Source organism: Salmo trutta, chromosome 4, assembly GCF_901001165.1.
Source record: "Salmo trutta chromosome 4, fSalTru1.1, whole genome shotgun sequence".
NCBI lineage: Eukaryota > Metazoa > Chordata > Actinopteri > Salmoniformes > Salmonidae > Salmo > Salmo trutta.
Genome location: NC_042960.1, coordinates 47,814,528 through 47,829,609, shown reverse-complemented (window position 1 = coordinate 47,829,609; position 15,082 = coordinate 47,814,528). Strand labels below are relative to the sequence as shown.

The following is a 15,082-nucleotide window of genomic DNA, read 5'->3' as shown; positions in this document are numbered from 1 at the left end:
AGACGCTCTTATCCAGAGCGACTTACAGTAGTGAATGCATCCATTTCAAACATGTTTTTTCTCCGTACTGGTCCCCCGTGGGAATCGAACCCACAACCCTGGCGTTGCAAACACCATGCTCTACCAACTGAGCCACACGGGACCTAAGAAATAGAACTTACTTTGCCTGAAGGTTTAGAGCAGAAAAAAGCATTTACCCACATGCAATTTACAGATAGCCTAATTGTGAAATCGTTGACAATATGAGGAAACTGATTAATTTCACATCTCTTTCATATCAGAGCAGGTAGGCTTTGGATTCGGCTGTATAGACTAGTTAGCCTATAGGCTAACGGTTGCTCAATGTCACATTCCACGTCTCTGAAGAGTGATTTGGCATACCAGACTAGAGCAAAGTCTATCAAAGCATATTGTCATTTTCAATTGACCAACGTTTTACCCTTTCAGTTATACTGACAGAGAGACAATGCTACGAGCAAAGCAAGCCTGTATTTATTGATACTATCCTAAAGAAGGTCCCGCCTTTCTGGTGGCATTCTGTCTCGTCACTAGTTCTTCCTTCTTCTCACCTGTTCTCACAAGCAGAATTCTTCCGCCCATTTGAGGCCAGTCCGAGAATCCCATTGGTCCCGGGCGGTGTCCATGCTAGGGTGACGTCACGGGTGCCCCTGCAGTGTGAATGAATCAAGCAGCCTGTATGATCACACCAAAAGAGCACAGCGAAATCCGGCACGCACAGGACAATATTCCAGAATAATAAAACAAACCGGACTTTAACGGGACAGCTAGATCTACAGAAGGGTCCATACCCAGTTTCTATTTGATATATTCTACCCCTTTCACTAAATAGACGGGAGCTTCAGCCCACCGTGTATATGTGTGTGTTCATTCCCGGTTTTGGATCACAATGATGCAAAGTGCGGCTGTTCTACCAACAGAGAGTCCTGTGAAGGGTCTACCGGAGATACTCGGAGTGCCAATGCAACGTAAGGCTTTTCCATTTCCTTTTCTATTGATTATATCATAAGGATATTGGCAGGTGAGCTCTGAAATGCTGCAGGGTACTGCCGTAGAAAAGATGTAGCGGTTAATTACACTGGGTTGAGGGACAGACAGGCTAATGAAGAAAGTGATATTATTCTACTGGCTGATATGTATTCATATTATTATGACTCTTACTCCACTGACTCATATGACTTGTGTTTCATATTATTCTTTGAAGTGAGGATATTAGTTGCATCTCATTTTGATCTTCTGGTCCTCATATGGAATTTAGTGGAATGCTGTATAGATAGAGATTCTTTATCACAAGTATGTATTGTTTAAACTGCTCACAGTGTTGTTTCCAAACTCCAGCCCTTTGCACGAGTTGTACGTGCAGGTTTTACTCTATTTTAGAAGCACCATGTGCATGGGCCTAGGTTTTGACGTGCATAATAGTTTACTCATCAAGACATAGACACACTTTAAGTTTTTTAAATTTATTAGCACAGGAATATTTATATTTTCTACCTCCTGCGCTTTTTGTATTCTATTCCCTCGAACTGTATGAGAGGTTTGCCTCTGGTTTACAATCAGAGACATGCTAGACAGCTGTTTATTTGCAAACGAGTCTGGCCACGTACGAGAGATCAGACGTCATCACCTACTCTCCATACCCAGCTGGTTTGACTGACAGCTATTACTGAGTCATATCTGAATGATTCAGGCTATATATGTTAATGTATGCTTTAATGTTTCTGTTCTAGCTGTGTTTTTGCACTATTGTAGGCTACATAATTGTACAATTATGTCTGTTTTATTATTGTTTGACACATATATGCTATCATAGCCTACTAAAACAGGTGGTTTTGTCGTCATTTCTATTAAAACATGAAAAACATGAAATATTTCACTGCATTGTGTGTGCAATAACTAGCCTGCCTCAGCATCAAAGCAAAGAATTGCGTATCTTCGCATCTGCTCTTTATCGTCGTCATGTTAATCTCCAGGCCTATATAATCTGATCATGCTATCAAGAAAGAACTGGAATTGGATAAATTCCTGACCTAATTATTCATGTGCGAGCCACTGAAATGTACAGATGGACCTATTATGGTTTTACCTCTAATGTTGCTCTTAATCCACAATTAAATACTTCTTTATATCGCAGATCCAAACGAGCCGTTGCTTCTTTCAGCGCTGGAGAGTATAAACAAAGAAATATAGATATATCATGATTATTTTTGTTCAAAATCTAGACTAATTTCTTACGATTTAGTACATGATTGTATTCCGTTTTTTTATAGCGTGCACAACAGTTAACCCATTTAACTCATTTAAAAGAGAGACCGTCAAAAACTGTATCTTGTATTAGTTAATGCGACCTTCATTTAGGCTAGCCTACATTATTGATAAAGGTAGTGAAACATAATGCATAATGCACAAAGTGAAACATAACGCAGAATTGTGAAATATAATTTGTTTAACCTGTACAAATAGCCTATATATTGGCGGCGTATGCTCTTTAATTTTGTAAATCGAGGGAGATTAAAAGATTGGGTAAAGATCTTGCCACTCAACCCCCCTTGGTGCATACATGCAGGATTTAATACCGGATTACTCTACGAATAAAAACATTTTAGTATTATGTATCTAAACATTATTATCATGATGAATATGGCTGTTAGCATGCTCTTACGAATAAGGGTAATTATTCTTAAACCGTTTTTGGCACAAGGCCCCAAGAAGAAGAAGATTACTTCCTGAATAGAGTTTACAGTCTGCTTGCTTTGAAGTGTAGGTCATGCAATCTACAAAACATATCAACTATAGGCCTATGAGCTCCATAGGCTATGAGCTCGTTCCCTAATACCTTAGGCTTCGTATAAAGGTGTTACAGTACAGTCATTCCGATGCTGTAGCTAATAAGCACATGCCTTGGTTGATATGAAACACTTTTTAAGTCCTGTTAAAAAACAAAATCAGTATCCCTGTCAGACTGGTGAGAAATTAGCAGCTATCAAAATACAGCCGCCTAAAAGAGGAAAGGAAGCGTACAGGATCACATTTTCTTAGATTTGAGGACCCCTCTTGAGGCACACAAGAGATCTTAAGTGGTATAATCGTGTGATTTATAAGTCAAGCAGAGAGGGGGGGGGGGGGAGTGTAGAGGCTATTAGACATCGAGCGTGAATAGGCCTACTGCCAAGATTGGCTGCATGCTGGAGGCCCTTGAGCTATCCTTTCAGCACCACCACTGCCGCCAAAATCTAATGAACAAAAGCACCACAAATCAGAGGAATTATTTCATATTTTGTGGATGTAAAATACACCTATCTTTAATTTCAGTTTTGTATTAACTCGTATTGAAAATACATGTACTCCATAGTTATCGTATTTGATTGTGAAGTTGATTGGGAAATACCTGTTATGCAAATGACTGTAGGCATAATGCCACATCACAATAGTGAAATACAAGATATTGAGCTTTGCAGCATCTTTTCATTTACTTAGGCCTACACCTTTATAAGTGTACTGTAAAATGTATCCCTCTATTCTATGCGGCTTATGTATGAAGGTTGTTGATTGAGCAGCCTTCCAGAAATAAATAAATAAATATACATATTAAAATTGTACTCCTCCAAAATGTCTCCCAACGTACAGAATGAAGAAGCACAGGTAGGATTACTTATCGTGACCTCTAAAGCGCACGTTTAAACAGCTTGGTATGGGTGTGATTAGATTCATGATTAGACTGTGTGATTTAATGTGTCATTTATTTAAAACAACAACTAGTTTGGGATAGGCGAATTGCAGACCTTAGATACGTTCTAATGTCGATCTCCTTATGTTCTTGCCACTATTCTAAGATATTAAAAATACTGTTTTTTATGAGATGCTTCTTCACCTGGCCATTGTTCACATGGTAAACATAAGCTACCAATGCAGGGGAATTACTTCCCGAGGTTTCATATTCTCAAATGAAAAAAATAAGGCTGTATAATAATAATAATAATAATAATAATAATAATGTGTATTGTTATATCGCATTGTAATATTTATCTCTATATATTTTTATAAATCTAATAATACATCAGATTATTTGGTTTTGCATAGCCTAATCTTATCACAGCAATAGTGACGCTGTTCTGGTGTTAGGCCTACTGGTAATGTTGATGGTGATAATTAAATGTGTATTGTGGTGATAATGGTGTATGGTTTTTAACACTATTAATGCTCCTACTTATAGCCTAGTTTTCTTCATTCATGCCATTATTACTCGGTTTAAGATAATACAAATCGAATCAGTGGGGTCCAATCAAGTCCACTTCAAGGCTAAATATTGTGTCACTTGCACAGGCACTTGATTTACAAAAGCAGAGTAAAGGAATGGGATCAATCTCAACCTAAGTCGAGTGAATGTCATGATGACACCATTTACTCTGTCAGGCTATGTTTTTATCGAGGTCGAATATAATGATTACGTTACTGGTTTTTTTTGTTTTTTAACATAATTTTACCCGGCTCTGATCTTGTAAACCGTTCTCGGCAATGTTCTGCTCACCTGTCTCCTTGCAGTATTCCAGGGCCAGGATATTATTGTCTTAACGCATGCTGTGTATTCTGTCTCTCTCTCCCTCCAGAAATCCCCCAGTGTGCGGGCTGTAGTCAACACATCCTCGACAAGTTCATCCTGAAGGTGCTGGACCGCCACTGGCACTCCAAGTGCCTCAAGTGCGCCGATTGTCAAGCGTTGCTGGCAGACAAGTGTTTCTCGCGGGCGGGAAATGTGTACTGCAAAGAGGACTTTTTCAAGTGAGTTTAACTTCTTCATTTATAAACGTATTGAATGGGAATTAGGAACATTTGATTATAGCAAGCTTAATGGAATTATATGTAAAGGTTATGTACTTTTAAGCAAAGCTAGCATTATATTTAATTGCCTATATTCAAGTGAGCTAAAAAATGCCAACATGATTGCACTGGCTTTGACTTGTGAAATCTTGTGAAATCACTCAAATCATCATACAATTATCAAAATTAGCCTATCCTATACCCAACTGTAATTGATCGCTCAAAACAAACCATCTTACGTGATTTGGCATTACAAACCAAATTGTCTTGTAGGCCTACGTAAATCCATGACTCTTGCATTTAACATGCGACTCACATAGACCTACACATAATAAACCATAGGCCTATAATTAATATACTATGAGACTAGAACATAATGCCCTGATATAACAGTAATATTCACAATGGGCATCCATAGCTTATAGAGGTCTCCAACCTTTCTTAGTCGAGATCACTTTATGATTAACAATGCAAGCCGAATGCAATTCTCTGCTCGGAACGAGAGATCAAGTGCTCCTACATTATATTGTGTGATATCAACTACATTATCAATAGCATATAGGGCCTAACTATAGTGCATGGGCGGGGAACACAGGGTAAAGTTATATTTCCAATTCAATTAAATTCCTAAAAAGGACTGGAAATAACTATTGTTTCATTAATTTGCCTATTTTCATATATAATAAGAGAGGTCTGATTTTCTCCATGTAGGCCTTCCCCTTATTATAAATGACGTAGTGTCCCTTATATTTCAAAACTCGAGTCTCAAGCTAGGCTACATGATAACACTGGTAATGGGTCAGTTGTTGTAGCCAACTACTTGCGAGGTACGTCGGAGCATAAATTGAAATAACTTGTTTTTTTATTTCACTGGACTGATGGTGACGTCTCATCGGAGGGTGGGAGAGAGTGCGAGTCGAAGTGGTGAAGCGTTTTTCGTGATTTCTAAAAGTGTTGAATAAAAACAGCGTTGTAGTGTTGATCATTGTCTCTGAATGTACTGGAACTGTCTTTAAGGCCCTCGGTTAGATCAATGCAATCAATGACTGATATAGAGAGGGACTGGAGGCCCTTCATGGCGAAAACACTGATATCAAATAACTTGCCAAATGCTTCAACATCCTCTTCTATACACGGTCTCTTGAAAAAATGTTAGCTTTGTTTGGCCATTTTACTTGAGTCTTAGCTAGCAAGGTAACGGTGAGTAGCCTGCGGTGAGTAGTCTACACAGCGATAGCTACTGTTTACTTCACATGGTATCAGTGCGAAATGACACGTGCCAGAACCCCCCCATTATTTTGAATTATTATTTGTTTTGTTGGTTTTTTTATTCGTTTTTTTTTTCAGGTAAAAAATCAAGCATAATTCAAATTAATTACATAGGTCTAAATAAAATGTATTTTACGCATAGCACTAGATTTTATGTAAGATGTCCTTGAGTGTCCTGAAGGCATCTGCCAAACTAAAATGTATTATTATTATTGTCTATATATCCTTTTCATTTTCCCACCCCGTACTGCGTACTATGAATTTCATCTGATGGTGTATGTATGTTTAGGCCAGTGCTTGACCTGGATTGAAATAGGTGCCGGTACTCATTTTGGGTCCCAGTACCATTTATATTTAGGTGCAGGAACTCCTCAATTCTTTTGAGCTAATATTCTATAGGAGGTGCAGGAACTCTAGCAGAAGAAAAATTGAGGTGCCAGTATTCAGTTCCAGTGAGCTCCTGCCGAAGTCAAGTACTGTGCTTAGGTAAAAATACAAATAATGTCCTGTTTGGAACACTGACAATCGGATTGGGTGGGCTTGGCTCCACAGTGGGTGGCGTGCGCCCACCCAGGCACACCTGTGCCTGTGCCCCTGGTCAGTGAGGAATTTCCTCTTTACATTGTTAACTTTCATAATGTTAGAGAAAAGGCTTGTGTCAAGACTTAGTGACATGACCAACACAATGAGGTAAATCAAGCTCAGCGTCCTACAACATCCTCCTACCTTTCTGTCCATAAGACAGAACACATAACACTCAAACTTTCAACTCCAAAGACACTCTATACAAATTCAATTTATTACTGCTCTACCAGCCCTAGCTGCACACACAAAACAGCAACTTTGAATTTCTTCTCTTCCCTCTTTCTCCCCCTTTTGCTTCCATCTTTTTACGATTGAATTTCTGAGGCATTAAAGAAGAAAATTAAGTTTGACTTTTATCCAAAACAGGATCCGTACAGGCTTTTACTAAATCATGTTTGAGAGGTTTTAATGTCAGAAGCTTCAATGAGACCTAAAAAGCGTGCAAGTCAGAGAGTGGAGGCTAACTTTATTAGGCGGCCCTGGGGACAATAGGGGGGATTTTTAAAATGTTAAAACTGCAGTGGTGCTGTGCACTAGAGGGACCGGAGAGAGGAAGAGGAGAGGGAGGATGAGGATGGGGATGGGGATGGGGCTGAGGCGGGGGCTTGGAACTGGAGTATAGTGCTGGATTCCCAGCAGTGATGAAGAAACTTCACCTTGGTCTGAAGGAAGGGTTTATTTCTCTGTATAGGCTGTGTGATTTACAGCCCCTCCTGAGTCAGTGCTTTATTGGTTCTCTTCAGTGTGTTTACTCAGAGCTCTCTCTATTGGATCTCTCAGCCCCCACTATACCACTACATTGATCCAGGCCATTTGTCAACCTAAGGACCAGCCTACCACCAACACAAATGCATTCCACCACTGATGCTTTCCCCCTCTACAACTTATACAGCTATTAATACTATTATTAGTGTAAATAGAGGCAAAAACTATGCATGCTATGTTATAACTATGTTATAGACCTTCTTTGTTATCATCCGGCTCTGTCTGAACTGACTAGGGCTGGATCTACCTGTTCTGGGTGGGGTTTGAGTATCTGACGGCAGGTGTGTATGTGTGTGTGTTTACTTGCAGGCGGTTTGGAACAAAGTGTGCGTCATGCCAACAGGGGATACCGCCGACCCAGGTGGTGCGGAAGGCCCAGGACTTTGTGTACCACCTGCACTGCTTCGCCTGTGTCATGTGCAGCCGGCAGCTGGCCACTGGGGATGAGTTTTACCTCATGGAAGATGGCAGGCTGGTGTGCAAGGAGGACTATGAGACGGCCAAACAGAATGGTAGGTGTCTGACTGGGTCATCCTCCTATTGCGTTGGCCATTGTTTTGTGTGAGTAATATTTTGTGTGAATAATTCAGTCTTGTCTCCTTGGTAACCTGTTATATTTAGAACATTCTCACCAAATAGACTTGAGACTAGCAGCCTCAAGCTGGTTCACCTGTGTGGCACGGTGCTCTAAATCTTTGCTGGCTTCTGCAGGGGAGCTGTGGAGAAAGGTGCAGGAATTAGGAGACAGTTAGTTCAGCAGACAGCAAGGTGCAGTTAACCAACCTGGATTCATGGGTAGATGTAACATAATCAACAAAAATCCGTGAGACTCAAATTAGTATGATATGTTATCTTTGGTATGGTATGCATTTATATGTAGATTTTCATCATCCATTTCGAATGATACGTTCCGAATTACAATTCGTATGATATGTTACATATTGCAATTCGTAAAATATGTTATGCAGTTGCCATACCTTTGATATGTTATGAATTCCAATTTGTTGTGGCTAACATTAGCTAGGTGGCTAATGCTAATGTTAGCTAGGTGGCTAACGTTAGCTATGCTAGGTGTAGCTAAAAAGTAGTAAGAAGTTGCAAAGTTGTCTGTGATAAGATTTGAAAACGCATCCTTTGGGTTGCTAGACGTTCGCGTCATATGCCTACCCATTCACCTTGAACGAACAATCACCCTCCTTTCATTTTTGCCTTAAGTAACCTTCTGTCTTATGTAACCATACCAAACATAACATATCATACTAATTGTAGTGTCCCGGATTTACATTTACTATGTTACGTCAAGTCTATGAGACCAGCCTGCATTAACTCCTTTATGTACAATAATACTGAAGAATTGAGAGATCACGAGAGACAAGGGGATAGTGAAGAGACAGAATCATCATAAACCCAGCCGGATGGGGTCCCAGTGTCTCTCAGTGTCCTGCCTGGGCATTACATCTCCAGTTTCTGTGACCTTTTCTGGATCTGATTTTGAAAGCTCTGCCTGTGTATATATGGAGATTTACATGGCACACTGATTGTTTATCTTAAGTGATGCAATGCACTTTTATGGTGGGCCCCCAATAACTCCCTTCTTCTGGAATTCTCCTGGGAGATTTATGTCCCCTACAGCTAGAGTGGGACAGTTTCAGAAGGGTATCAACTTGCCATACATGGCACCTCAGTTCATTCAAGCAAGTTCTTCACCTGTATTTACTAGTCGATATACAAAATCGAAAACCCACAGGTTAATTACAATAAAAAATGTTAGTCACAAATATAGCTAAATATCTAAAGGGTACTCTATAATCCTTGCATGTCTTTCTCAGATGATTCAGAGGCAGGTGCAAAGCGACCACGAACCACCATCACAGCCAAACAGCTGGAGACCCTTAAAATCGCCTACAAGAACTCTCCCAAGCCAGCGCGCCACGTCCGCGAGCAGCTCTCCTCAGAGACGGGGCTGGACATGAGAGTAGTGCAGGTGTGTGCCTCACAACAGGAGCTCTATTACCAAGTGGAGCAGTTTTCTAGTTTGGACTAGTTTAAGAGAACATCCTAGTGATAATATGTAGATATGAACACAAATTAGAAGAGTAAAACCTCTCTTCTGTATTTACTGAGAAATGTCTCTCATCCCCCAATGGCAGGTGTGGTTCCAGAATCGTCGTGCAAAAGAGAAGCGTCTGAAGAAGGACGCAGGGCGGCACCGTTGGGGTCAGTTTTACAAAAGCGTCAAACGTAACCGAGGGGGCAACAAAGTGGAGAAGGAGAGTTCAGCAGACGATGCGGGACTGAGTGACAGTGAGCTCAGCTTCAGAGGTCAGTATGGCTAACCCAACCCCAAACCTCCTTCATCTCTCTCTCTCTCGCTTCCTCAACTCCTCCTCCTTTTCTTGTCTTCCTTTTCTCATATCTCCATGGAACCTACATGAAAAGAGAAGCTTTGGCCATGCAAATGACATTTTACACATCCCCATGTTTTTATGGTTATTTGATGTTTGTGAGACGTTTTGGGGACTCATAAAAGTCTCAAGCCACTTTTAAAAGGAGGCCGTTTTTACGAGAAATGAAAACACTGTAGCAGAAACTCTATAAAGTAGGTGAAGCTTTTAGTCAATTAGAGGGAAAGTGCTCTGGGGCATTGTTGTTATTGAAACAGCACTGGAGGGACTGTTGGAGACAAATATTTTGTATTGCACGAACAGACCCCCTTTGTTTGAGCTTAAGGTACATCATGACTCTTTCGTCTCTTACTAAGCGCTGGGGGAACACTATTAAGTACTACACACCTATGCCATTTACCTAGATGAAATCCACATTATGTTGCCTCAATAAAATGGTTTCATAAAGGCACTTCATTCTATTTAAAGATAACAGCTGTATAATGTTGATATAGTTGATGACAACTCCATAGAAGTGTTAAAACACCACTGTGTGGCTAATTGATAGTAGCTAACGCCCTCCTCTCTTCCACCAGACGACCAGATCCTGTCAGACCTGGGCCACACCAACGGTCTGTATGGGAGTGTCGGCGACGTGGCCAACGGAGGCTTGTTGAACGGAGGCTTCTCTCTGGACGCTGCTGGACAACCCTATCATGACATTCGGCCGGGCAGTCCCTACGGCCTCCCCCAGTCGCCCTCGTCCATCGCCTCGCTGTCCGGCCACACCCCGCTGCTCAACAACCTGGGCTTCACCATGGACAGCATCATGATCCAGGGGGGGCAGGGTGGCGTGGGACAGGCTCTCAGGGCCATGGCAGGAGGCCCCACCTCTGACCTCTCCACAGGGAGCAGCACGGGCTACCCAGACTTCCCCACCAGCCCTGCCTCATGGCTGGACGAGATGGACCACTCCCAGTTCTGAGCTCCACCATGAACACAGCAGACTGACTGGGGAACAGAGACAGACGAAGCAGGCTTTTTACATTTCTATTTCCCTGAAACTGATATAGTTTGTTGTCCAATAATGGATGTGGAAGTGGTAGACATGCTACACGTCAGCTACCCTCCCACCACAACAGAGTAAATGATGTGTGGAGACCCACCACTGACCAGAGCAGAGCAGTGGCGCCACACAGAACAGAACGGAAGGACGAAACACTACTGAATGTTGAACTTACACTGTATTCTACTTTTTCTATGGATGGATTTTTTTTCATTCTTTGAAAAAACTGGATTTGAAATTTCCAGCATGAGTTTGTGCATTGGGATGGTGTTTGTCATTAAACCTTGAGGCAAGCCCAAACAGCTATCAGAAATGTACAGTGGTTAGCTAGCTTAGAGGAAGTATTTAGTGTTGTGCGCATTGCGTCTATGCACTTAGCTAGCTACTGTCCCATAGCTTACATTGCATATGAAGTGTGACTGGCTCATCCGTGGATGTACGGAGAAAGTTACCTATTTATTCTTTTTTTGGGGGGGGGACTCCCCCACACGTGTTTCGTGCACTCTGATTGGCTCAAAGTCAAGTTATTGGCCATTGACGAGCATTGCGATTCTACAAGTAGAAACGGTAGGTTATTCACTACCGGGTCAGCACGCAGCAGGTGCCGCTTTTGTTCTAGCAAGAGAAGGAACGGCCTCCCACTCCTATCAACAGTGAGATTCTCTGTGAGTTTCATGCTTTAGGGCCACAATCTAAATGGAATCCCTAAAAAAGAAGCTTCCTGCATGCTTCTGAATGAGGAGGATCACTGTTGAAAAACATTTTACATTGGCAATGCACTTTACACTTCTCTTTGTACATGGACAGCAACAAACAGAAGCGAGATGAATGCACAATACAACCCAGCAGTGTTTCCATATTAGGTACTTTTTTTCAAACAGTATCACAATTCCCATGCTAAGTTTTTTGATGAAATTCTGAAACTAACAGCACTGGGTATTTAGGAATTACTCCATGTTGGTCCAGCTGTCTGTACAGTCTGGGAGCCACAGATTCTTCTGTGTGCAAAATGGGGATGTTGCGAGGGGGAAGTTGCTTGCTAAAAACCCATTCTCTTCTGTAATGTAGGTGCTTGACTTGTTCTCGTCTGTGAATGATCTCTAGTCCTGGGGATTTTGTCAGTATTTATTTCTCTGTTGTCCATTCTCCCAGGATATGCTCTCTGCTAATAGTGGATAGGCTCTCTGCTAGAAGTCATTGTCATTAAATGACAGTAGGGTAGAGAGAAGTGCAAAGTCAATTCAACAAGAATGTGGGAATTCACATTTGATATCCTCTTTTATTGGTGCAGCTGACAACATGGGGATTCCTATCTCATTATGACAGATACAGGAACAGAATAATGGTTTTACTAAATGTTTCATTAATACAGTATATTTATTTATCTAAAAAAAAACACACACACCAACCTAATCTTGACTGAGGATCATTCACTGTTAATGCTGAAAAGCCAGTACTGATCCTGCTTAGAAGCTGCTCTTCTCTGTCAACAGCTGTAGCATCACTCCTCAAAGTAAACACAAGCAAAAGGGATTATCAAACGTAATACTTAGAGCCACTGTAAAGCAGCTGATGGCCTGATTGCCATGGTATCGGAATATGCTGTCGTGTTGTGCATCTCACATGACCCCCACTGGGTGAGAGGAGAGTTTTTCTTTTTACAAAATCTGTCTTGTCTGATGGTGTTGGTTTCAAGGCTTTCATGTAGTGTCTAAAGACCATTAGAGTAACTGTACAAGGAGGCACTTCTTTGAGAAAAAAGAAATGATCTAAGATACCATGAAATAAACTGAGGTAACAAAATGAGATGCTGACGGAACAATTCCTGTAAAAATATCTCGATGTCTGTTCATTTATATTTATTTTTGTGTCAATTGCCAAATGTGGAACCAGCTGAAAAGAGCATACATTATGCCAACCAGAAAGCAAATCAACAAACAGTAAAACAACACATGTAAATGTACACACACGCTAATATCATTTTTGTTCAATCTATGTTGCCTCAGAACTTTGCTTCTTAATTGTTGAACATTTTGTACAGTTTCAAAAGGTGTTGACAGTCTTATTTCATGAGCTCTATTTATTTCCATGTGTCTTTGAAAAAGATGAAACAGAGAGCACTGAATCTATTCATATAAGCCTTCTGTGCGATGGTATGAACTGTGTACAGTAAAAACTATACGAGGAAATAAAGCTGAATTGTCTTTGGATTAAAGTGCTGTATTTCTCTTTAATGTTTACATGAACTTTCTCATTATAAAGCAAATAGCAGATACAGTTAGAGGAGACATGTCTTCTGACCGAAGAATAAAGACGAGCAACAACTCAGCAGTAGGAAGGCGGTACAGTAGCTATGGCTCACCACTTAGGAGCCAGGAGAGAAGAGGAGGGACCATGATCAGTGTTTCCTTCACACAGGGAAAGGTGCATCAGACAGGCAAAGCAATGCCCTAGGGATTGTTCACACAAATTCCATCATTTGTCAATCTTGTTCTTACCTTGGAAGTACTATATGGGCCAGGAGTGACTGCCATCTATGATTCATCTGTTATTTCTTAGCTATGGCCATGCAGCCTGGTGGCAAACCATTCATGCAAGCTTGCGAGAACAGGCTGGCTCGTGAAGCTAATGGCCATGCACCACTGGATAAGAATAGCATCAATTACTAAATATCACTCACTTCAGTATAGTAATCCCATAGGATTGTAGCTATGTGTTTATTGAAAATGTAGAGAATAATATTTTCACTATAATCTTACTTTGAATGAACTATCCCTTTAAGGATGAACTGATACAAATATTACACACTCAATTATGGAGATCCAGTCAGTCAATCAAACAGACTGTAGTAACCATGGGTGGGTGTTGGTTTTCTGTATCTTTATTCATAAACCAATACACTAACCCCCGTCCCGCCCATAGGAGAGAAAAAAACAGGACGAAGCAGCACATCTGCTCAGCTGCTGCGAACACTGATCCCTCTGCTACTAAAGACTGCACCAGATTGCAGTTTTGCACAGTCAAATCTTTCCTTAATCCCCACACTGTTAACTAATTGTAAACTGCCTTGTGAAATATGGATAAATATGATTTGTGGTCAGGCAAGACAGCATAGCAGCGTTAATACAGGAGTGTTTACAACCACAAATCATAGTAAATGAACCAAATACGACCAGGCTCTATCTGAAGTTCCTTACAATTCAGCATCACTATAACCCATGCGCTAAAGGAGTGTTGTTGGATAGACATCTGAAACAGGCCTAGACTGGCTACATAATCATAGTAAAATGAAAACAAATGTAAAACTCAATAATATACAACACAACCGTTATCCAGCCCTTTTCGGAGTCTTACCAGGTCCGTCCTAAACTTAAGTATTATCGATTTGGTTGTGTTTTAGCTCCTGTTGTGTAACAAGAAGAAAAGATCAGTCTAGCAGAACAAGCACGTTTGCATAAAACGCCACAAAACAAGCTGATTTTATTCAGCCGATGACAAGCCATGACCATTAATGGATACCCTTTAATAGTGCTGCCTTACAAAGATAAACAGCAACAAAGACAGTTCGGATAATTTACACGGCACTTACAGCACTAGTATACAAATAAATCTGGGAAATTCCTGCACTGTTGCTTTTGCAAAGATGACAAACACAAGCACAAATGCCATTATCATCGATCTGAGGCTTCTATTACAAACTTCCCGAAGGCAACAATTTTATTAACATGTAAATAGATATTTGGTTCAGATTGAACTTCATCTTGGACATCAAGACAGGATATTTTCCTCAAATTATGGCTTATTTTAATAATGAGCAATGGCTGCCATGACAGTGTAGCTTTAAAGGGGTTTGAGTCACAGAGAGGCTTCTCAATGACAACTTCAAGGTTGTTCTTCTGTTTTAAGTCAAATTAGGTAATTTTCACTGGGTCATCATAGCAGAAATTAGACAGTTCACATATATTTAAAGCGAGAGAGGGTCGTTAACAGGATATTGGCTTCAGTGCCTGGTGAGGTGTTGCTTATTAGAACATTCTGGTGAGAAGAACCATATAGACACTTGTCTATGGAGCAGCTTGGATCACTATCGCCTCGAGTAGCAGCAGACGGCAACGCTTGTTTATCATGCACTAAACACACAGCTTTGCAACAGAGACTTATCGAGTTCTGGTGAAGA

At 40.9% G+C, this 15,082-nt stretch overlaps 1 protein-coding gene across 1 annotated transcript; it reads left to right on the top strand.

The window, feature by feature from the left end:
- The first annotated feature begins 566 nt into the window (after positions 1 to 566).
- On the top strand, positions 567 to 13,139 carry LOC115192483 (LIM/homeobox protein Lhx4-like). Its single transcript, XM_029751046.1, has 6 exons — positions 567 to 986; positions 4,626 to 4,797; positions 7,765 to 7,967; positions 9,285 to 9,439; positions 9,606 to 9,777; positions 10,436 to 13,139. The coding sequence occupies exons 1-6, from the start codon at positions 908 to 910 to the stop codon at positions 10,822 to 10,824; spliced, it is 1,170 nt and encodes a 389-aa protein (XP_029606906.1). The 5' UTR covers positions 567 to 907; the 3' UTR covers positions 10,825 to 13,139.
- The last annotated feature ends 1,943 nt before the right edge of the window (positions 13,140 to 15,082 follow it).

Excerpts from the sequence above, each read along its gene's own strand:
- LOC115192483 (XM_029751046.1), top strand. The coding sequence starts at position 908 with ATGATGCAAAGTGCGGCTGTTCTACCAACAGAGAGTCCTGTGAAGGGT. Across the intron at positions 7,968-9,284 it reads TGAGACGGCCAAACAGAATG|ATGATTCAGAGGCAGGTGCA; the intron begins GTAGGTGTCTGA and ends TGTCTTTCTCAG. Across the intron at positions 9,778-10,435 it reads CAGTGAGCTCAGCTTCAGAG|ACGACCAGATCCTGTCAGAC; the intron begins GTCAGTATGGCT and ends CTCTTCCACCAG.